Here is a 24,788-nt window from a genome sequence, read left to right as displayed (position 1 = left end):
GATCTTAATGGATTGCCAAGTTGTGAAAGGTATATAGACGTACCGGCAGTTCCTCGCAGGTTTCTCGCGCTGGTCTTTCAGGGTCACAATTCAAGACCATCCACTGTATATCGACCTGCAGAACCATTTCAAGCAACGTTAGAATGAGTTTTAAAGTTCTGAACGGTTGCAATGAACAATGCACATAGATATTTTGCATGGTCGATTTAATGCTGACGATGCAATTTTATAATTGCTTTAATACTACCTTTATTTATTTCAAATACGACTGACAATGCGATTCTTTTCACGCGACATTTTAAATACCTTTTATTCACAGCTACACGATTTTCTGAACACGTTCCTTTCACATTCGTGATAATGAACGATAAGAGAAACAATATTTACGGCGAATCTGATTTGATTCTAATAAGCAGAAGACGAATTTGTTGTGCTATAATAAAAAGCGGATTGTGCTATTGTCTTTGAAAATAGCGGATTTTTTTGCCGGTTAATATATTTTACAACTTAATTAATACCATGCATAGTATAAGGGATATTAATTTTTCCAAGCCTGTCGATAAATAGCGGTCGATCGATTAGTACAATTACTGAATCACCGGTCGCCATATGCTTTGCTGGCCTGTTCCGTTCGCAATTTTTGAGCGTCCATGAATTAAAAAATGGAATTTTAAAGAGAAACCTTCATAGAGGGCGGTTATATTTTTCCAAAATGTGTTAAAATTTTTCTACAAAAAAGTTTCTACATTTTCAATATTTTTAACTATAAAATTTCATTTGCATGCAAATTAATAAATTATTTAAAAAGGACGGTCTTTCCCCATGATTCAAAGAACAAAAATGTTTCTATCCTTAATGACAACCGTGACATAAATTGTTTCGTAAAGGTAATTTTCGTAAAAACTCATGTTCATCGGTTTGTTACTTCAGTCATTATTATTTAATGGAAGAAATGTTGACACTTTATTTTAGATGTCTGTGAAACCAACAATTTTTAGGTTTTCGAAAAATCCTTCGAGGTACGTTGATATGTCACTAAAGTCTACAACATATTCGAACAAAATCCGAAGCAGTACTCCGAAAAGTGTCCCATTTCGAGTGGAACGACCCTCTGTTTCTTATCTGTTATTGTATGGGCTAATAATACCTACCATCACTAGGTTCTTGTACATTCGTTACGATTCTAGTATTTGAGTGTCGTGCTAAATCTAGCTTGTTCCAGTTACGTCTTACTGTTAGCCTTGTTCATTATATAAAGTGTTTATTAATTAAGTGCTTCTTAATTGCGGCATTCTTCAGACACGTTTGTATCGCGGCAAACCGCAAGCATCCCCCTTCGATGTGTCACAAGCCACAAGTCACGACTCACAACCATTTACTACGGCAGGGGTTCCCAAAGCGCGGTCCGCAAACCCTAGAAATGCGGCCCGCGTAATATATTTTTGAAATGTGTTAATACACAGTTCGTAATAAAAAGTAATTATTGTCATGAATAAAGAACGGTTATGTTATAAAATTAGTATAAATCTTTCCCTTATGTCTAACTTTTTACTTTATTTCTTTTTTTTTTTTGAGCCCGCCAAACATTTCGAAATTTACAATTTGGCCCACCTAGGTAAAATTTTGGGAACCCCTGTACTACATGCGTACTCGCGTGCGCCTATTAATTCGCGGTTTGATCACATGAGTTACAATTTTTACGGAGTTTCGCGAAATTAGATTCCCTGTACCTTAAAGATGTTTCCAGTGGCGGATTTATACTTCTGCCGCCTAGGGGCTACCTCTACACCTCACCCCCTCGCTCGCTCCCTTTTAAGCTTTCTCCTCATAGGTTTATCAGTACCGCAACGCACAAAATCATTATTACTACCCTAAATTCGTTCAACAGTGGTTTTGGATAAATTAAAAACCAGATCGATACAAAACATTATTTATTTTAATACATGAGAACAACTTAAAATAAAATTTGAAATATACTTTGGTATGGATCTAAAATATTATTTGTTTAGACGTAGGCCTATCAGGAATTAGCAAAACAAATCTTACCAATCTAAGTCCAATAACAGATATTGAGACAATACTCTATGTACAGTGTTTTTGTTAGTTACACATTACATAACATATGATTATAAAGACATATTAAATACATATATGTAAATACATATTTTACTTCTCAGGTTCAGTAGGTGACAAAGATGATGACATCAAGTGACGTCAAGTGGGTGACAAAGTAATAGTTCCTGAAATCTACTACGATCTATTTGTAATGAGGGACACTAGATCCGCCCTGGAGGTTTCGTTATATTTTTCTGTGGAACTCATTGTCGGATGGATAGTTACATAATAGGAATGCGGTTACAGAAATCCAGAAAGTTGTGCAACTTTTTAATCGGTTCTGTTTAAAATATGCACCGTGAAACGTTTTTAAAGAACATTTTCACATTATAACTTCCGATAAGAGCGGATCAAGCAACATTTTTGAAAATAAAAGTTTTGATCAGAAAAGAACCTACAAAATATAAAAATGAACGTTTACCTGTAACAGAAACAGACCCAGTAAACAGTTTGCTCTTGGTTTGTTTTGAATTTGCCACCAAAATTTGCGGCCAAAATTCCATGGCAAATGGAAAAAAAATTGAAACCAAACCTTAGCCTCCTTATAGAGGGCAGGTCGGTCGCACTAAGAGTAAATATCGGGCAAAATCGGAAATTGCTGTAGGAGGGAAAACACACTACAATTTTAAGATCTGTAAATCTTTCAATCTTAAAAAATAAATAAAACTTATAATTATTTAATTTCGAAAATCCGTTTTCCCTCCTACAAAAAAATTTCCTCCGATTTCGTCCGATATTTCCTCTTAGTGCGACCGACCTACCCTCTATAAGGAGGCCAAGGTTTGGTCTCGATTTTCTCTCTACTTGGCATGTAATTTTGTGTTACGAGCCAGGGCTGCGAGCAACGCGAGAGGTCGGCGAGGGGGTTATTACTCCTTGAATATGGTTTCTATTATTAGTTAATATTGAAATCTTTGTTGATTTGAATTTAAGATTAGTAAGCCTCGTAACTTATATACATATATCTTAATTGATACAATCCGAGCGGTAAGATTGTATCGTGTGGGAACGTTCAATTATTAGATTAGGATATTAGGCAATAATTAAGGGTTGTAGATTACGCGAGTTAACAAACAAGACAAATATATTCTGAATTGAAATAATTACATGTGTAGTTGTCTGTGTCGCGAATGAATGTAATAAGTGTATAATTGCAGAATTTATTACCTATGATGCACGGTGTTGACGCACTGGCAATGCGGGGTCGGAGAGCGATTGTTGAAAGCCAAATAGAATATACACCGTACTACCGGAATCTATAAGGTTACGTTTGATTCGAAAGGGACTTTTACCCGATCTCACTAGAACTGACTCTTACGCGTGTAACGCGACGTGACTGCACGATTACTATACCGCGACCGAATCACTTCTGAATCTCTACTGAACCGCTTCTCGACTGAACCGAAGAGGATGAAAACCAATGGGATTATATACCCTAAAAAATGAGAGGGAAATGTGTGTTTTATTCTACGGTCGCATACTCGTATTTGTCGTTTCTAGTGAGTTTAAGATTTGCAGCTGGATTTTTTGTTTAAAGGGGTAAAACGAAGGGTTGGCCAGGATGTTTCCTATCAAAGACTATCTTGACAAAACATTCCAGAAGGGGATGTTTTGAAGATTGCCATATTAAGAAATCGTACGGTGCTGTTACTGAATCATGCTTCGTGCCAGCTGCGTCCAGCCGGAGTACAATCATTAAACAAGGGGCCTGTTGGGACGCTTTTCGTTCTCAGAAAAGAGATTAGAACTTCTAATCGAAATGAACGTGGAGAAACGTCTCCATACGTAACATTTGCATGCAAACTTTGCACTCGAATACCGAGCCATCTATTTCCGTATCAGGCTCGTTGATATAATAATAATATATGTAGGAAGCGAAATATGCACGAGAGCGAACGTAGGTCAGAGCGGCGGTTAAATCAATCCAAAAACCGGCACAATCGCGTAAACATCGCCGGGGCAGGTCGTCAGCTCCGCGTTCACAAAAAGAACGGTCACTGCCTGGGTGACAAACAGCTGATAGGTGAACGACCTAGGAGCGAGAGCACGAGACTAGGAAAAACAATGCCGGTTAACCGCGAAAATCGGCAAGGTGAGCGAGCGTGTATGTGTGCGTGCATGAGGCTAGCGGCGGCCTATAGAGAAAGCCTCCACGGAGGACCGCGCGCCTTTGAGTGTCTAAAGTTAAGAGAGTAAGAGAGTAAGAGTGTAGAAAGTAAGAGAGGAAGAGTGAAAGAGTGAGAGAAAAAGAGTAAGAAACAGCGTGTAAGAGAAGAGCATCGATTAAACGGCGTTAACAGACGCTCCAGTAAAATAATTAATCCTCGTGCCACTCCCATATAATAAGTACGTATTATAGTAGATATTTGGGAGTCGTGCAAGAGACTCGATGCGTTCGACCGACGAGCGTGAGCGCGTGGCGAAGCGTCGGGGACGAGGCAAAACAAACGCCTAACGTTCGTCGAAGGTTTCCGATGATCGGCGAAGAGCGCCGATCAACGGAAACAAGAAAAGAAAGCAGTCGTGTTAGAACATTAGAGGCATCGATCACGTGTTGCCGTTACGCTTTATGCATTTTATGTACTTTTGTTTACATAAGAGACTACTACAGTATATAATTGTATACTTTTGTAAATAATGTTTCGAGCAGTGTTAGTATACTATATTTGGTAAATATATCATATTTGGTGTCATTTTCAATAAAAAATGCCACGAATATGTCGATGAAAGTCCCATGACTAAATAATGAAAAATGAAGAAGTTTTGTTATTGGGTTAGCAGTGGTTTCATACCGATATACCCGATTCGTACTATGTTTACACTTCTCATCGACTAAAGCCCTCGAGCTTCACTGTCCATTTCTGCGTTCGGCAGTGGATCAAAGAATAGTATTTTCTTCACGATGAGTGTCCCTGGCTGGACCCGTGTTCGGAACAATTATCGCGAGGGAACTGTATTCCGTATTTTATACGTATTTCAATAACAAAACCATTCGATGCCGCCCATCACTGCTCATGACGCGGCGTTATTCATTGTTCATTGTTATTGATAGAAAAGACATACTGTCGATTTAGTTTGGGATAACTCACGAGCAATCGACGAAAATATAGTTCTTTTTTGGAATTAGGACGATATATTTGAGAAAAGTTGAATGTATACCACAGACAATATGAAAGCCACCCGGCAATTGGGTCGTCGCGCGTCTTGAAATTGACTAACCAATACCCGTTCCCTGTTAACAACGCTACTAGATCTTATCGCACTGCCTAGTACATAATGTAATGTGCGCAATTTCCGAGGTACACGATCGAACTTACCGGTACAGTGACTACGCTCTGGGAGATCTTCGATATGGAGATTTTCCCATCCACTTTAATCGGTCCTCGTGGTCTCAACGGTAGCGCGCCAGTGTTCTCGCAGTCGATATGGACCAACAGTCGATCCTTGAATGCTCCGATACTAACTTTGTGCCAGTTCTTGTCAAATATCTGTTTTAATCCAACAAAAATCACAAAATTTCGAGCATTAATATGCATTATCACTAAACGTATTTCAGTTTTCTGACTATGAGAATCCATTACATTTCCCTTTCCTCATACAACCGTGCATTTCGCGGTATTCGTCACGGAATCGGATTGTATGATTGTTGATTGTTGATTGTTGATGGAATTCCGAAATTTAAATCTGACATTAAACTGTTTTAAAGCATACATATATGGTATCTCACGTAACGCCACACACTATCTTTCGTAATGGTATCCAGTACTCTAGAAACGACGATAAAATAATTTCAATAATACTTTGTTTACATACTGAAACCATGGCCATAGGACTGTATGATTTTTTCTCGAGATTGTAAAGGAATTAACAACATGTTCAGAAAACATACTATTGAATATCTTTTCTCTTTTCTTTTTTAAATCGTCTCTGGAGGAAGTGCCCTAGATAACCTTTCGCCTAACCCTTTTAACAAAGATCGAACTGTGGCCCGATTTAACTGGAAACGACAAAAACTAGAATGTGACCCTATGTGACCTCACATACCTGAGAGAGAGAGAGAGAGAGAGAGAGAGAGAGAGAGAGAGAGAGAAAGAGAGAGTGAAGAAAAAGGATTTGGCCACAGAATGGGGAAGGCGCAGATGCCTTCTGATAAGGGCATTGCGATTGACCGCCTAGGACTTACTCCAGAACCGTGAAGGACTGCACTAGTCTGAACAGTCATGACTATAGTCAACTGTGGATTTTATGCATTCATGATAAAAATGGGTAGATCAAATGCGAAATAGTAAACATATTCGAGGAATTTAAAAATGTATTATTTCCAGTCCATTAAAATTATTAAGAAAGGAAATAAATGTGTATGTCGCTCTCACATCTTGTAGTTAATACAGTGTCACGTCCGGTGGTTCGACCGTAAATAAATAAAAGTTTAGATAAAGAATTAGTATTAATTGTTATAGAAAAACCCGATGATGTCACGTGAGAGGAAATAAAATAAGATTAAAATATACGTTAGGAATTCTACGCAGTTAGGTAGCGCGGAAAAAGACTTCAACTTATCTTCCTGCAAGATACGCAGATGAAGATCAGTTTACACCTTGGAAACAAACAGGAAAGGTATCCAATTATGCCGAATTATAAGAAAAGACGTCGACTTCATAAGTAAAAGAATCCTGGCAACACACAGCTGACTAGTCAGGAGACATCCAGTAGATTAAAAGATGCAAACTCCTGAGCCAGCACTTTTGAGAAACAAAGGACTGCCCACCTTATAAAAAGGGAATCAACTCCTCAAAATCAGTTCAGTCAGTAAAAATCCGTACATTAGACGCGTCGCGCAATTAATAACAGTTCTCTTTTAAAATCCACGAGTTTCGGCGTATAAGTTCCGCGAAGTGTTTGTGAGTGCCCAGCGCCCAGCGACTTCGACTTGCGAGCGCCCTCCAAAAATGAGCGACTACGACTTGAGAGCGCCCTCCGAAAATCAGCGACACAGTAAACTAATATTATTGTTATAAAGCGAAACACTTGTAAGCCCTCTAGTATATGCGCTATATAAAATCCTCACTTGTAAAATCAAACTTTGAATATCTGATTCAGCACCTAATTCTGAATAAATCGATAACTTTGTTGTTTTTGTAAAAATACGGGTACAACTTATCTAACAAATCCTCAATTTCCCGAACCGTAGCCGGTGAATGCAGATAGGTTCGAAACTGTGCCTTATCCCCTAAAAATTATAATCCGCCCAACCTGGGACGTAACAACAGACAATCCAGTTTGCATAAAAATCTGCAGTCTAGTCATAACTGACAGACTTACCGGAACGTGTGTGACCGGCTTTACCATAGTTCCCTTGCAAGAGCAGCATGATTGCGCGTTGTTCGCGTTCTATGAATTTTATTAGAAATGTCAGACATATTTTCGTCAGATTTGCCAATCTCATACGCACCGTAAACGTCACCGTCTCTATCCCACAGATATGACCTGAAAAACCTCTGAACTATTTCCTACGACATTTACGCAACAGCCTGTGACACGATTTCCCGATATTCCGACCGCGATGCAGTTTATACACCAACATGGTTCACGATTAATGTTTGATAAAGAGTCGGCTTGACATGTCGAACAGAACTTCGATCCGAAGCATTAGAGGCCGTGATTTCTCTCGGGCCGTTTTAATCATCACGACATCGTCGATGACACTTTTAAGTGCTGCTCACTTCAAACTGGGTCTCCGTTGTCAGTGTACTCGACATTAAGAGAGATACGCGCCGCTTCCGGATATTTAATCATGTTCTGCTGATATGTATAGCTTGAGAGGAGGAAAAAGTTGAAATGCTTTATTTCTTTTATTCATTTACCTTTCCCGAGAAATTGTTTTTTATTAGCTGTGCCAATGGACAATATTTTATTTTCTGATAAACAGACTACATATACGAGGTGAGTTGTTTCTAAAGATAATATTTGTGTTTGTTATTTTTTCTATAAATCTCAAGGTTACCTTCATTCTTTTAAACGGGACCACTCTTTTTTAAACACCTACAATGATAGTCCCTTTCATTAGGAATTCAGTGACCAACATTACTCAAGGTCATTCAGGGTCACGCAAAAATAATCACAAAAATTATTTTTTTAAATTTTAGACGTTTCATCTGTAATTATAGTCACTGAATTCCTTATGAGAGGAACTATCATCGTGGGTGTTTAAAAGGGGTGGCCCGTTTAAAAAATAGGAGGTGACCTTAAAATCTCTAAACAAAAAATTATATAAGAACAAATATTTTTATGACATCATGCGAGCCCCATTTATTCATTGAACTTTATACTTAAGACATTTGACGTATCTTTAAAAACAACTAAGATATTTGAGGTGCAAACATTAGGTGACTCACCCTATATGTCAGATCAAAGCTTCTATTGCTTATTTGGTATGCAACGTACTGGAAAACAATGATGTTACACACAATTTCACTCTCTTTAGAAAAAAAAAAATATGACATGAAGTGATAGGTTTATCTTCGTCGACTCATTCACCTTGTATAATTAGTTCATGCGTCCCCTACATTTTCAACTTAGTCTGTTCCTTGTTATTAAATTGATACAATGGTAACAATCCATACGATGAGAACATATACGTACATATACACAATTAAATTAAATTTCATCTTTGACAATAGAAAACTGTAGTAGGACGAGCCAACGTGAAAATAAAATTATTCACATTGTTCACGAATTATTCGTCAACGTGCAAGACGTAATGGTTTTTCAGAAACAACGAAAAATATATCAAATTGACACTTGGATGGGGATTGAATAATATTGTAGCGACTTTACTGTAATTGGAAAACAGGACGAATATAAAGATCGTTTTAATCGTTTTGATAATTCGTTATAGTACTCCGAAAAAGTTTTGCAAAACGCTAAAAACGTAGAACTTCACTTACACGGTCCGCTGGAAATGACACTGTCTGAAGTTCTCCATCTAGGTCTTTCATGGAAATGTCCAGGGTCAGAGTTTTTGGGTTCGCTGCTATTAAAAACTGGGGCTCGTTTTCCATGTCGATGATTCTGATAATATGCCAAGTATATTTTGGCAGTTTCCTGGCTCTGAATGTGCAGACTATACTGAATTCCTCTGGCCAATCGTTAGGAAGTATGTCCCTGGCGCGAATCGAGGAAAAAAAATTCAATGTAACGAAAAGAAAAATTCAATGTTACGGTTCGAGGCATGGAATCGATTCATTGCGACATTTAAACAAGCACCGTAATCAAATAACAGATTCAATCGTACTTTGTTGGCAAAGTAACGTCAGTATCCTTTTCCAATCTGTAGGCAGTTTGCATGCGATTGCTACCTCGAACACGTGTTAAACCGATGTAATGAGTTTCTAAGCGGTCCAATCTTAGCTTGCTGATAAAGTCGAATGTCTGAAGATCGTCCTCGGTGCGATTTTGACCTTCGCATGATCCTCGCGATGAATCCAACACCATTTCCTCCCCAAAGGTAAAGTCTGTGACAAAAATGTTAACAGTAATATAGTTCATATCAAAATATTAAACTACAGTGTTTTCTCGATATATGTCCCAAATATCTAGCCGATAAAAGTCCCAGAACTAAACCCAATGTCGCAGAGTATACCCTGTGAGGGGCTAAAAATCGGGTTACCCTGAGATCGTCGACAACTCATTTCACCGACACTGTTTTCATCTACACGGTTTGACCGACCCTATGTTTTCATTGACACGGTCAAATCGTCAACAAATATTTTCATCGACTGTCCGTATTTACCAACGGGTTTGAGTTCATTCGTTTCCACGAACTGATAGCTACATAAGAAATTGTTATTATACTTCCCAATTTGTACCTTTGCTATATCATGTGTACTTTATCAACAGCCACTATTTCAAATCTGACCCAGACCTATTCATATTATTTTTTCGATTCCATATTCTAGATCTAGATAATGGTCTAAAAAATATACAAAAATATGACATCCCCTTTTCCATGGCAGACCACCGAGCGTAGACAGTATTTTTCAAGTTGAACCCTTACTTTCCCGGTAGTAGAGGGGCGTCGCCCCCCAAGCCCACACCCTGTATGAGGATTATAAGTTAAACATTTTTTGAGCAAAGACTTATGTAATTTGAAATGCAGCGGATTATGTCAGTGGAACGAATGAACTTAATTCTGTCGCTAAATATAGACTGTCGATGAAAACATTTGTTGACGATTTGACCGTGTCAATGAAAACATAGTGTCGGTCAAACCGTGTAGATGAAAATATTTGTCGGCTATCTGACCATGTCGATGAAAACATACTGTCCAGGACAAATCGTGTCGGTGAAATGAGTTGTCGACGATCTCAGGATTTCAACGCCTAAAAATCTCGAGACGTCTCGGTCGCCGAGAAGTGTAACATAATACGGGTCGGGTATATCGGTGTGAGACCAGGAGACCACTACTAATTCAATAACAATACTTCTTTATTTTTCATTACTATTTTATTGGACTTTCACCAATATATTCGTGGCATATATTCTGATTAAAATGATACCAAACACGATATCATTTGGAACATATTTACACTAATTTTCTGTTAATATAATTATAATGAGAAGTAACTTTCATCGTTCCTTACACGAGTAAATATCATCGTAATTATATCATATTTGGTATCACTTTCATTAGAAAAATGTCACGAATATGTTGGTGAAAGTCCCATAAAAAAATAATGAAAAATAAAGAAGTTTTGTTATTGGATTAGTAGTAATCTCCTGGTGTCATACCGATATACCCGACCTGTATTATGTTTAAACTCCTCGGTGACCGAGGCCACTCGAGCTTTATGGCCCCTCACGGGGTATACTCCGCGGCAATGGGGATAGTTCTGGAACTTTTATCGGCTAGATAATTGGGACATATATCGAGTACAGACTGTACATTCACATCTTATTACCCACAACAATCTTTGCCTGAACAGAACTGATCTGTGCCGGAACGGATCTGAACGGATAATGGAAATCGACCTTTATACCGTTCCGTGTAGAGAGTACCACCTGTGTATCTTATGATGTCACTTTTGATCATATTAATAAAAACAATATGCTAAACTTACCTAAGGAATGCATTAGCAAAGTTTTACTAATGTTTACGAATATTTAATTTTGTAAATCGTCATACACTGTATATTAATAAGGTTAAAAATGATTGATTAATGTACAGTGTGCTTGTTATTTTAGATAGAGGCCCCGTTATTTATGTCATGTTATTTCAGAAAACAGTTTCTCTCAGGATAACTTAATAAGTATTGCTGTGAAAACGAACAATTGATATCCTGTAACTAATAACAGAGACGAAGCATTGCGTCTACCTATAACAACTAGTACGTAATCGACGTAGAAAAATATAGCGTATGAAGAAAAACTTACGAATATTTTTGAATTGCGCAAGCACAAATATCCATATTGAGAAGTACATTCGCAGGTGTGATGTATTCCTGTAGAAACAACATCGAATTAATAAATATACATATAGTAATTGTCATGAAATTACGCATGTTTACAATATGCACCAATTACAATGTAGAAATAAACGAAAACACTTATGCAGGGATCTTCTCGTAATACTTGACTTTAGACAAATGGTGGAAAAAAATTAGCGTCAATACAGTCTATGTATAAACTGTTTATTTATAAAAATTTAATTACAACTATGAATGTATGAAAACGTTTAGAATGACTATCCCACTCTTTTGCACGTATTTATAGCTACATATTACAACTCGGAACAAAATCTAATCTGATACATTGCCGAAATTGAACGATGCACAAAAGCTACAACTTGTCCAAGAAATTTCAACTTAATTGATTTAATTCATAAACCAGTTTATGTAACTTCCATCCATTTACATCTTTTCGAGAACAACATGCGGAACAAATGCATTCGTACATTCAAAAAGTAAAAATGAAATCACATTTATTTATTCTACCTTGAATAATACAATATAGAATAATAAGGGTAAAAGAGTGTGTCTAAAAGTGCGTTTAACAATCAGTTTTTGAGATACGAATAGTCTCTGAGTGTCCAGAAGAATACCACAAAATTAATTTTCTTCTTCCAATTAGTTAATTAGTAAAAAAGTAATAATCTTAATTATTACTTTTATATTAATAAATAAATCATTAAATTCATTAATACTGCTATTCATTCATATCCTGGATGACTAATTTATAATTTTAGTTCTACGGCTTGTATTATTTACACAATATAGGTATTAATTATTCCAAGCAACTATTAATTAAATTTGTATTAATATCGTAATGTTCAAAAGATTTTTCCATATTCCACAAAAAAAAATAATTTTTTATAAAAAAAATAGTATCGATCCTGCCAGGATTCGAACCTGGAATCTTCTGATCCGTAGTCAGACGCGTTATCCGTTGCGCCACAGGACCACGTTGGAAATTATTCTTAGTTTTAGTTTCAGACCAAACAGAAGCTTCGTTAATATATTATTATTCCACTTTTATTATTTCACTTATTTTTTAATCAAAAGACAATTGATTCATTTAATGTCTCCGATATGTACAGAAATGTGAAAAATTATTTTGTTTGATTTCTGTGTTTTAAAGAAAAATTAAATTATCGTAGTAGTTTTAGATTTGTATAATTATACATATGCATAATGAAATAACCAATATTCGTCTGTAATAAACTACATTCGATATTTATTATATGTATTATATATGTATACATATGACAACCATCTATGTCAGTGATCCGCAACCTTTTGACCATAAAGAGCACCTCACCATAAGTTATAACATTAAAATGCATTTATGCAATGCAATTTGTTTTACATAAATTTTTACATGACTTGTCTACTACAAGATACAAAATGCAAAAACAAATACAAACAACATCTACAATAAAAATGTTAATGTTATACTTGTAATTGCATATTTTTAGCTAACTTATAATCTGACACGAACTTGTCTTCGCTTACTGTGTTTAGAATATTCGAACGATGCCGGCGATTGTACGTGTAACTCACACATTGCCGAGCGGAGGCACCCCGAAAATGCTTCACGAGAACCTAGTTGCTCGCGAGCCCTGTGGTGCCAACCCCTGATCAATGGTTAATGTTTATGGGCTATGGCGGCACGTGTAGAACACGTGTTCATAATTCAAGCGTTCTGCTAAATACAAAAAATACCAACTTGTGACGAAGAACATTGGAAACTCACTTATTTGTTTTCTCGATTCCTCTTTGTTTTATTCTTCAAAATATCGATTCTGGATCATTTTATATTTACTATTACAACAATTTCTAAAATATTTCGATTTATGTTTAATCTGGCTTGAAAACAGCATAGAAAAGAGTTGATAAAAGTAATTGTATTGGATTTCAAAATGGTATCAAATATAAATATATGTATATAGTCAGTCACGTAATTGATATCACACACTTTAATACAGACTAACTTTTTCTAAATAGTTCAAACGACTTCAGTGTTTCTGCCAAACTAAAAGTTGTTCTGCTTTAAAGTGTTTGCTATCAATTATGTGACCGACTGTATACACATGAACACACATTGTTAAAGTTGAAAGAGTTCTTTTGTTTTTCGTCCAATATAAACAACACGTAATAAATAATACGCTTGGTAAAGTGTTTGTATTTTGTTTCTTCAGTTTTTCGTTTACTGTCAAATAATATTCTGCTAGTGAAAAAACCGTACTACGTTGCAGTGTTAGATTCTTCTGCGTCACGGCTTCAGATAATGGTGGCTGCAACTCTGAGGGGATCGCTTTACAATATGAATCGGAGCAGCCGGTAGAAGGGAGGGAGCAGATCGCCTGTGCTCATTGGCTAGGCTGTAAACAGCTTTGCTGCCCATTGGTAGAGGCAGCGGCTCTTGGGTCTTATCGGAATACAGTCAGACGTAGTGTTGCCACGGTTCGTGCTTGGGTCTACTAATATTTTAGTTCCCAGTAATTCGTCAAACTAAACTCAACACGGTGACTTATAGCCTGAGATCGCAGCACCTCGGCAGACGTTGATAACATTTGAACTTCAAATCTACTCAACGATTTGATGTTACTCTTAATAGTGTACAGACAAGATAAGCGCTCTGCAACACTGGAATTACGTCATTTGATCCTGCGTCGGCTTCTCGCAACATCAATACTGCTTCGCTGCTAGTTTCAACCCCAAGTATCGTATATTTACTCTCATCTTTGCCCTACGCGAAGAAGAATTCTTTGTTACTTCTGGTGATCAAAGCATAAAATGTAGGTATCTATCTTGGATTACATTGAATATTTTAATTATTCCGTATTATTTTTTTAAGTATCTTAACATTTAGTTCATTTTTAATTGTCCTTTATTGTGTAACTATGAAGTATCTATTAATGGTATGGTATTAATTATGCTAATAAAATGTAATAATAATATTCGAATAATAGTATTTACAACATTTTACTTATTTGATGTAATTATGAAATGTGCAGTATACAAACCTTTTTTTTTTTATAAAACAATACCTTTTTATAATATGAGTGTGACATGGATGACAAATCTATTTTCATGTAATAATAACACGAATTCGTTATATTGCTTGAATTTGTCGTATTTGTTTTTTGGCGAAATAATTAATTGACGTTTCGGAATTAAATAATTCTTATCAATACTTTCGTAGGCCAGTGTACCTCGACAATAGAAACACATAATTTATGTTTGTTCGTTAAACCTTGACCAATCGGATGATCACCTGTTCTTCTAAAATAATGTAGCGAATACAAATATTGAAACGTTCGGAGAAGGATAGGAATCTTTTTTTTTCGACACGGGACCCACAATTTCCGGGACAAGGTTATAAATAGTTACAACGAATATTTTGAGAACTGAAAGAATGTTGATCTTTCTGTAAATATAGGGTACGAGATTTGTTTAATACAAGTACTGACTTAATTGCCACATTTAATATATCACATATGCCCTTATTTTGTCGCATTATTTTACCGGCTTCATTGTACAATAACAACTTCTGTTTCTGATGATGATTACGATTATGCGATTGATTTATAATAGATATAATAGATATAAATTGTTTCTTAATCTGAACGTAAGTTTGTGATATGTTGCCCTCCGAAAAATACGCCTATTAAACGACGGAGGTTTTACCTTCGATAAAAAATTGCTTTCCGAAAAAAGCATAAACATAACAGAGTGGCACGAAGGAAACGAACCTGGTTCTTTTCAACGCGTATGTGTGCTATCACTTGTTTATTGTATAGTATAAATTAAAAAAAAAAAAGGAAACATCAGCATTACGATCAGCTTCTGGTATTTGCTTGCAGGGGTCAATGACCATTAAGAGATGGCGCCACGTATACTGACGGACTACCACAGCGCTGAAGAAACAAACGCATGCTCGCTCAGGATACTCAAACGCGGCGGAAAAAATGTATCGCAGCAGAACCATGCGAGCGCCTCGAATATAAACGGAAAAGAAGATTTCTTTCGCTGTCTGGGGCTACAAATGAAAAGATTTCAGTGCCCGTACCCCACGCTACACGGCGTCCATCATAATATCAAGGAACAGAGTCAGTCCGATGGGGTAAAGTTGCGAAACTGTAGCGTCGTCGTCCTGGGAGTAACCTGCAGTATTTGTGGAAAGTGTTTCAAGTGTGAGACGGACTTGAACGCACACGTGGCGTTGAAACATAGTGCACCAATAGAAACGGTCATTACCGCGAGGGAGCATAAACAGGACAGTGATGAAGTGTGCCAACGAGTTTGCGCGTATTATAAGTGTAAAACTGTTAGCGACAAGAGCTCTACAACAAAGTTGCAAAGCAAATTACGGTTAGTTTTTAGGATAGGCGACGAAATAGTCGTCAACACCACCGTGAAACGTAAACATTTGAAATATAACAAAACCAGCATCGCCACTCAAACCGAACCGGCGAAGGCTACAGAATTAATCATGGAAAACAATACCTGCGAAGGTGACGTTCCTGGTATTGATCACACTGTATTCGATAATAGTCCTTGCCAGTGTTGCACCGCGACTATATGTGTAGCAAACGGGACCAATCAATATATAGCTGGTAACTATATAGAAAAAAATCCAACCGAATGCGAGGAAATTACAAGGCTCAATAAAACTTGTAGCGACGATAGGTTAGTGTCCACGTGTGAAACAAGTATCTTCCCGTCGAATTCGATACCGTTTAAGTCGGACGGAGTTATAACGAACACAGACGAGAGCAATCTCGTTTCGCGCATTGACGGCCGAATAATAAAGTGTCCTCTGAAAAATAAAAACTTTACGGACACAGAAACTGCAGCGTCTATAAAGCTATTATCGGTAACCGAGAAGAAATCTGAGAATTCGCGACATAAGGAGTCACTAAAGTCGACTTCTACACAAGTTGTCGATAGCGTAACTGTTACGTTTCAGTCGCATTCGAAAGACAGTAGCGGAAGCGAGAAATCAAGAGACCTCTACACCGAAAAGGTGTTGCAGAGGTCTAGCGGTGTGAACACGGTGCAACTGGTAATGCCAGTGATATTGCCAATAATCATGCCGCACCATACCTCTTCCAGAACTGTCGCGAACCAGCATCCCTCGTCGTTCGTGCAAGAACAAGACCCGAGAACGTGTTTCGTCGACGAGCAAACATCCGACGACGAAGTGCAGGAGGTTCTGCGAATCGTTCGGGGACACGACAACGTCGCCAATGATATTAATCACGAGTCACCGAATCGTCTCGAGCAGGAAATGTTAGCTCGGGACGTTATCAAAGATATGCTCAGGATGGAACAGCAAGGCTGGCATTTGTTGGAGCGCCAGGACGTCGAGACAGCGAAGAAAAGGAGACGGAGTAGCACGAAATTCGACACCAGGAATGGCGTCGCTGACGAAATTCCGAAGAAGAAAGCGAATTCTGTCAGTTCCGAGAATAATATCGTTAAAACCATGACGAACGAGAGGAACGTTTCAAAGGAGTCGTTCGCGAAAATGCAAAAGTCGAGCCACGACAAACTGTCCATATCGGAGAACGCAAAAGAGAATGTATTAACGTGTAATGGAAATATCAGTATTCCATCGGAAACGCTGCTGCAGCAGTACAGTGCTAACTACTACACCGACGTGTGCGAGATAAACAATAATACGGAGGCGATTGTACAGGAACCCGTTAGTAGTTGCATTTTTATCCCGCTTTCCACCGGAATCGAGAATATCGGTAATAAGCCGACCGTGATAGATCTAGTTAACGACACCGAAGAATAAATAGTCTGCGATCGAAGCATAGTCGCCAGATGAGAGTAGGTAGCACGAATTGGGGGGAATAAGTTACCCTCTCCCTCCTAGTACCGGATTAGTCACTTGACATTCTGACATATGCCCGACTGAGACGGAACGCGTCACGTCACTGGACCATGGCGGAAGCGAGGGGGAATATCGCGGTAGAAGGGGAAATTAGATTGGGGGAAGAAGTCTTGATCTGGAGACTATGGATCGGAACAGTAAAAAAGGACGATGGACGACCAGCGTAACATAGGAATATCGATAAACTGCAAGCAACAAGTAATCTTCTTAAAGTTCACAATAGATGCATTTCAGCGGTTCGAAACAACGAGAGAATGATTCCAAATAAATCTGCGAAATTTACAGAAGTTTAGAGAAAAACATAATCGAAGGAAATACACTTTTCATAACGGCTGAACTAACAAACCGATGAAAATAAGCTTTTTGGTGCTTATAGTGAAATATCCGCGTTTTTAAAGACGGGTTCGTAAGAGGGATTCTATATCCTAATTTTTTACAAATTTTTCAATTTTTCCCTGTTACGAAAACATCGCATTTGTTTAAACCGTTTGCAATATGAATGGAGAAAAAAATTTTGTTTCAACAGAAATTATTTTGCATAGCTACTTTCATGCTATCGCTATACGTACCCAAAAGCTCATTTTCATCGGTTTGTTAGTTAGTTTGTTATATATTTTATACGTCTGTGAGCCCAACTATTTTTAAAATTTCGAGAAAATCCTTCGAGATACGTTCACTGTGCCACTACAGGCTACACATATCCAAATTTGAATTCTAGAAAATCCTTCGAGATACGTTCATTGTGCCACTAAAGGCTACACATATCCAAATTTGAACAAAATCCGAAATAGTACTGTGAATTTATGTCTTTGAATTTTGAAAAATTCAAGTTTTCTATTCGAACACTGGCAGTTAATAAACTTTTGGAGATTCTATTTTTTGAGATAAAGGACGTATATAATTTCGAAATTCCAATCTTGGAACTGTGCGTCTATGTAGACGTGTTAGGGCAAAAAAAAAGTGTCGTATGAGTAAGACACTTTGATATTATTTCATGTCGGCATTCTTTGTGTTACGTTGTGTCATAACTAGCGTTCGTTACTTTTTATATCTATTTCAGGGTGAGGCCCTTTCTTAGATATTAAAAACTATTGTATGTTAAGCTTAAAAACGTTTAGGTAAATTTCATTAATGTCATTATCATTTGGATTTAATATTTAAAATTTCGCTCATTCAGAAAAAAAGCTTTATACATTCTAACTACTTACGTTATGATAAATTGTATTGTGATACTGTGTTATGTTGCTCGTTTGTGTAAGTATTATTGTTATATAATTCTAAAAGTATTGTTTATTTAGTTTTAATTGGGAGAGCAAGAACAAGAACAATCTTTCGTTGTTGTTATCATATGTGATTTCGGTATTTATCTATGGTCTGTCCAACGAGGCGAGGCAATAAACGTAAACATAGCCAATCGAGTGCGACAGAGTTCAAGTTACCTTTCTTAGAGGTTAGCAAAGAACGCATGTTGGTGCTTCGCTGCCTCGTCTCCTTAGGCAGACTATAGTATTTATTTTCAATACGGCTAATACTTAACTATGAAAAACGTTGTGCTCTGTATAAATATTACTTATCACGAATAAGTAAAGTTGATATATGTGTTTTTATATACATATATATAAATAATTTATATATATATAAATAATAATAATAATTAATAATTAATTAATAATAATTATTATTAATAATAATTAATTAATTAATTAATTATTAATAATTAATTATTAATTATAATAATTTATATATATATATAAAGCAATTATACCAATATATGTGAAGTATAATGTACATGTATAATTTTTATACTTTTATACATTTTTATAATAAATGTCCATGAAACTGAGAAAGAAGTCCTAGTTTTATTCCAGAAATTCAAATGTTATAACTAGACTGCGGATCTTTATACAAAAGAAAACTTGTCTATATCCATTGCAAGAAGCAGGAGCTAAATAAACATTTATTTCTGTCATTAATTATTTCAATATGCTACAAATAATTTCTTAATATCTTTAAATACTTTCAATCTTTTTATCTGTTTGAAGTTTTACCTGCTCATTTTATCACAAACGCATAAAATCCGCAGTCCAGTTATGACACTGCTTCAGATTCTTAACTTAATATAGTTTGAAGGAACTGCTACTTATATAAAATCAACAAAGAATTTAAATGAATAAATATGTTAATTTTAATCAAAGTACTATTTTTACATCATTTCCACAATTTTTTTAATAAATAAATTTCAAATGATCCAACATTTATAGCAGAAAATCTTAATCTATTTGAATAATTATTCAGAAAAGTGTTGCACACGGGTCAAAATCGATTGTTAACTAACTATAATTTTTAAAAAGTTGAGTAGTTTTGTTCTTATTTAAATACTTCTTTTGCAGTTCAATTTTCGTTGTTTTACTGTGTCATAAAAAAGGATATAAAATGAATCGTTGTCATGCTTCAACTATTTCAAGAATAGCATTTGTTTCGAAGAGAAGAACAATCTCGGTGGAAAACGTAAATCTTCAACATTAACGAGACAAATTTTTCAGAGTATTCTATTATATTTTCAATATGTGCAAAAATTGACACAGATCTACAAAACGTGTTTTCTAAATTTTCATTATAGGCCCACATGAAAAGTTGTAAAATATAACTTTTAGTATTTTGTCTGTAATTTCGATCAATTGCAATTTAAAAAAAAATTTTTTTCACATCATATATTATAGTAAACTGATTATTCTAACTTCTCAAAAAAATCCAAGTCGTACGATCCAATATTAAAATAGTAATCGTCATTTTAAGAGTATCCGTATATTAATAAGACTCACTGTATATATATTATGATTTACGTAGAACCAAATAAATTGTGTATCTCTTGTTCTCGTTACTATCAGAACATCAAAAAGCTGTTGCAGCAATTTTTGCGATTTGCGAAGTTTCGTTGAAATTCAAGGTTAATATTTCGTGATGCATCCTGGTTAATGTTAATCTTAATTGTTCACTTTTCCTTGAATTATTTTTCTACCGTATGACTACTGTTACTACAAAGAGTTTGATATGTGAAGAGTCCTTGAATACATGAAATGTTTCTAGAGAGTCGTCAAGTGATTGTAGTAGTGTCAAATGTCGATATTTTCAGGGTTTCCCTTCGTAGAACACATTTTTCGTGCGATATGTTACTCCCTTCCATTATTATCTACAGTGAGTGTAGAAAGTATTCATACACCAATCAATTTCAAGCAAAACATCGTGAAATTATTGTTTATTAACTGATTTTCTAGAAACGTAGAGTGAGTTCTTATTCTGGGAAATCTATGGAATAGATACAATGCAAAAATCTTATTTATTAGAAACAAAAGTATCAAAATTCGTTTAGGATCTGTAAATAAGTAAGAAATTGGACGATTCAGATTTTAGAAAAGTGAGGCAATCAGAATGGTCGAAAATTAATAGATTTGGACATAGTTAACGTTGGATTCGACGAGGGAAAAAATTATAAAAATGGTACGTGAAAAAAGCTGTAAAATTTAATAGTGGTGCACTCATGATATGAGAGTGTTTTAAGTGAAATGGCTTTGACTCACTGTATCGCGTTGAAGGACGAATTAACCAGTGGCCATACAAAGAAATATTACGAACGCAATTGACAGAAACAATTGAGAATATGCCAATCGAAGAAAACGGTATTAGTTTCCAACAAGATTGAAATCCGAAAGATACATCATAAATAGAGTAAGAGTGGTTAAATTCTCAGCTATTTAGGATTTTAAATTGGCCAACAAAAAGTCCAGACTTAATTCGCATCGAAAAAGATGGGCTTTCTTAAAGGATCAATTAAATATCAAATGTCACTCTCCACCATCTTTACAGAAACAATTATGGGACAGAGTAGAGGAATATTGGGGGTGAAAATCGCGAGAATATTGTAAAGATCTAGTAATAAATATTCGAAGGTTTTTAAGTAGCCAAAGGTTCTTAAATAAAATATTAAATATATATCATGGTTAATATTTTGGATTGGTGCAAAATTGAGGAATAAAATAGTGTAACTAAAAAATGAAATGTAACAAAATTAAAGCATTAATCGTTTCTTCAGTTCAAATTAATTTCATTGGTTTAACACGTTGAATGCCACGTCACCCACATGTGGGTGATGGAATTATTTGTGCAGGTTTTAAAATGAATTTTTACGTTGATATATTCATTGTACTAAACTTGATTAGGATGTTTTATGGAATTTTATGGAGAGAGAGGGGGGAGGGAGAGGGAGAGACATTTTTCCCCTCAATGCGTGCTCCCTCCCCATTTCTGGCGACATTGTCTATACTTTGATACGGGGATCGCTCATCGACAATTTGGTCGATTTTGTTAACGTTATTTCAGATCTATCTAGAGTTATTTATTTACTTTTGTTATGCGGCAGGACACTTGCTTATCAGCTTTATGGGGTAATGTAACCATTTTACATTTCTTTCTTACGAAAAATTTTATTTTCCATCACACTTCATGATTAGTTTACAGTCAACATTTCATGGAATTTGCAATTCAAAACGGCCGAAAGTACAATTTAGTGAGACTAACAACTATAGCGATGGAGGGCCAGTACTAACAATAAAATAGATCGAATTTCTAAAGATATATCAGACGTCAATATTACTATTGTTTTACTAAAAAGAACTGATTAACAGTTTCTTCTTATAGTATACGAACTTTTCGATACTATTAAATCTACAAACTAATCACGGCCATCATAGTTAAACAATTCGAACTTTAATGTTGAACATTGCCAATGCTAACCCTAAAAATGGATAGCCATAATATAATTAAATAGCACTATCAAACTATATTATTGACAACATCAGATACTGTATTTTTTTTACACCTTACAATTAATTAAAAATCGAAACATTTTTAGGCTATGGAAACGACTTCTGCTTGCTCATGAGCAAGCGTTATAGCAAAACTGTTATTTTTTTAAAAAGAATTAGGCGAATACCCATAAGATCGAGTAAATATATTAAATATTATTTAAAAGAAGGAGCACGAATTAATTTATAGTATAGATAATATTAAATATGTTAAGGTTTCGCGATCGTCCAACTTCGCTATTTTTCTACGTATAATATTAGTGTTTGTATTTTACAGGCGCAACAGCTGACCCGTTACCGGACTCTTCAGAAGAAGCTTCCACTCTACTGGACGCACCTGTCTTCGAGGGGGATGCTCGTGTTCTCTCGGATCTGATAGTCCCTGCTCGAACAGCGGAAGTTTAACGACCGACTCGTACAGTCTGTATGAAGCAATATAAACGTATGCGTATGTCGCGCGTAAAACTCAAGGCACAATTGAACTGCAAGACAAACCAACGCATTGCACGGCTGCCCGGCACGAACTGATAAGCCTGGAGAACGCGTGGTTCTCCACCTCTCTTCAAGGAGATTCGTTCTTGCTTTCCATCTTCCGTCATCGCAACGGGGAGAAGAAACAATTGCGCGAGATCGCGAGTTAACTCCTCATGCGCGAAGAGAAAGGAGTTTGCTCGAAGTACTCCTACATTACTATACAGGGTGTCCCAAAAATGTTGTACTTCCTTGAAAGGAGTGATTCCTCAGGCCATATGAAGTAACTTTTCCCTTTACGCAAATATTCTCCGTGGCTTTGTTAAGGAGCTATTAAAGGAAAACAAGGACCAATCAGACCGCTGTTACAGCGAACGAGTTCCGGCTCGGCGACAGGTTCCGTTAAGTGTGGTGTTGGTATTGTCCTTGTTCTTCGTTAATAATTCGGCTTGTCTTTGACAAGGTCGTCGGGAATATTTTCGTAAAGGAAAAAGTTATTTCAAATTATCTCATGTACAACATTTTTGGGACACCCCTTATATTGCTAGATTGCTATATTGCAATGTTTTTGTTGTATCTGAGAGTTAAGAATGAATAATAGTGTAGAAGGGAGAGCGAGTGCTAAAGGGAGGGACTGTGTGTAAGGTTATGGTTGTGATGTGATGCAGGTTGCACGCCGACCACGCGTGAGACTGAGAGTATATCTTCATTGTTGTGAGTATTGTTAATCAAATTTAACCAAGCTACCTGAATCACTTCTACAGTTTTTGAGATAGGAAGAAATGTTTCAGACAAAAGTTGTTTGGTTTCGAGGGGCCCATTACGTGGTATACATAACTTTTTTTCAGGTTGGGATGCTTAGGAGATTTGAAGGCCAACTTAGTTTTTTAAAATGGAACCACATATTTTTCAACACTTACGATTGTAGCTCTTCTCGATACAATTACAACAATATAGTCAATCAAGGTCATTTAAGGTCTTAAACGTAAAAAAAGATGAAAAATATAAATTCACTGTGAATGCTCACGTAATGGGGTATTATCTTCTTTATTAATGAAATCACACTGAGTCAATTCAAAATTTAAACAAAGTACTTCAATCCAAAATAATCTGCTACAACAGATGCTCAAAATGATGACCAGCCACAGAAAGACAGTGGCTGAAGCATTCGCCCACTGATTGCGTGACTCAGTAAAGTGTGTGGTGATCAATATCAGCATAGGCTCTTTTGAATGCGTTCCCGCATATTTTCCTTCATCTGTTAATGGTATTGTATAAATACTAAATACTCTTAATTGTATTGTATAGGAAAGTATTAAGTGGAATAAGAAAGAAATAGTTACAAAAAGAAATGGAAAGAACTGCGCTCATGCCTACTCATACAGCTTAATTAACGCATCATGGTCGAACACGCAACGAACTAGCAACCTAATTCACCGGGCAACGACGATATAGTGTAATGAAAGATGAATACTGATGGCGTTTTTTCGTGCCACATCATGTTTAGTTTCATTATTTCATAATGGGTAATTTGAGAATCTTCCCAAAATAAAAAAATTTGAAGCTGTAGTCATATTTAACAAACCTGAATACCTAGTCTCGAAATGTTGTTCGGGTTCCCAAAACTCTCGGGAATCCCGACAGTTTCGAGACCCGAAATACAAGTAACCCTCCTATAACACGGCATCTTATAACACGGTTTCGCTACCTGTACGTAATCCCCCTTTTTGTACTGGCTCTGGGTCTCATACAACGCGGCATTTCGTAGGAACCTATCTACCGTGTTATAGGAGGGTTAGGGGGGCTGCCGGGTTTTCTACCTCTACTTTATACCTGACCCGACCAGATTTGTTCCCGACTCGTCCCGAGGCAGTGCTCCCGACATTTTCGGGTTCTCGCACACCTCTAATAACTAGACCGCGGATGTTTATGCAAATG

General features: G+C 36.4%; 2 protein-coding genes and 1 non-coding gene across 4 annotated transcripts in view; 1 reads left to right on the top strand and 2 right to left on the bottom strand.

Moving 5' to 3' along the window:
• LOC143352589 (uncharacterized) overlaps window positions 1–23,158 on the bottom strand; it is a 35,062-nt gene extending 11,904 nt beyond the window's left edge. For both annotated transcript variants that reach the window (XM_076785209.1, XM_076785211.1), the window contains exons 1-6: window positions 22,717–23,158; window positions 11,548–11,615; window positions 9,410–9,629; window positions 9,063–9,279; window positions 5,433–5,603; window positions 44–115 (exon numbers count right to left, since the gene is read on the bottom strand). In XM_076785209.1, the coding sequence (XP_076641324.1) occupies window positions 44–115; window positions 5,433–5,603; window positions 9,063–9,279; window positions 9,410–9,629; window positions 11,548–11,596 (729 nt within the window). In that variant the 5' untranslated portion in view covers window positions 11,597–11,615; window positions 22,717–23,158. The remainder of the gene's footprint in view (window positions 1–43; window positions 116–5,432; window positions 5,604–9,062; window positions 9,280–9,409; window positions 9,630–11,547; window positions 11,616–22,716) is intronic.
• Window positions 12,501–12,573, bottom strand: Trnar-acg (transfer RNA arginine (anticodon ACG)). The gene has a single exon. It is a non-coding gene; the product is annotated as a tRNA-Arg (tRNA).
• On the top strand, window positions 14,127–17,913 carry LOC143352254 (uncharacterized). Its single transcript, XM_076784581.1, has 2 exons — window positions 14,127–14,410; window positions 15,479–17,913. The coding sequence occupies exon 2, from the start codon at window positions 15,499–15,501 to the stop codon at window positions 17,416–17,418; it is 1,920 nt and encodes a 639-aa protein (XP_076640696.1). The 5' UTR covers window positions 14,127–14,410; window positions 15,479–15,498; the 3' UTR covers window positions 17,419–17,913.
• Window positions 23,159–24,788: the final 1,630 nt, after the last annotated feature.

The sequence above is a fragment of the Halictus rubicundus genome, chromosome 3 (assembly GCF_050948215.1).
Source record: "Halictus rubicundus isolate RS-2024b chromosome 3, iyHalRubi1_principal, whole genome shotgun sequence".
Taxonomy (NCBI): Eukaryota; Metazoa; Arthropoda; class Insecta; order Hymenoptera; family Halictidae; genus Halictus; species Halictus rubicundus.
This window is presented reverse-complemented; position numbering and strand designations above follow the sequence as displayed.

Coding starts and splice junctions, on each gene's coding strand:
- LOC143352254 (XM_076784581.1), top strand. CDS start 15,499: ATGGCGCCACGTATACTGACGGACTACCACAGCGCTGAAGAAACAAAC.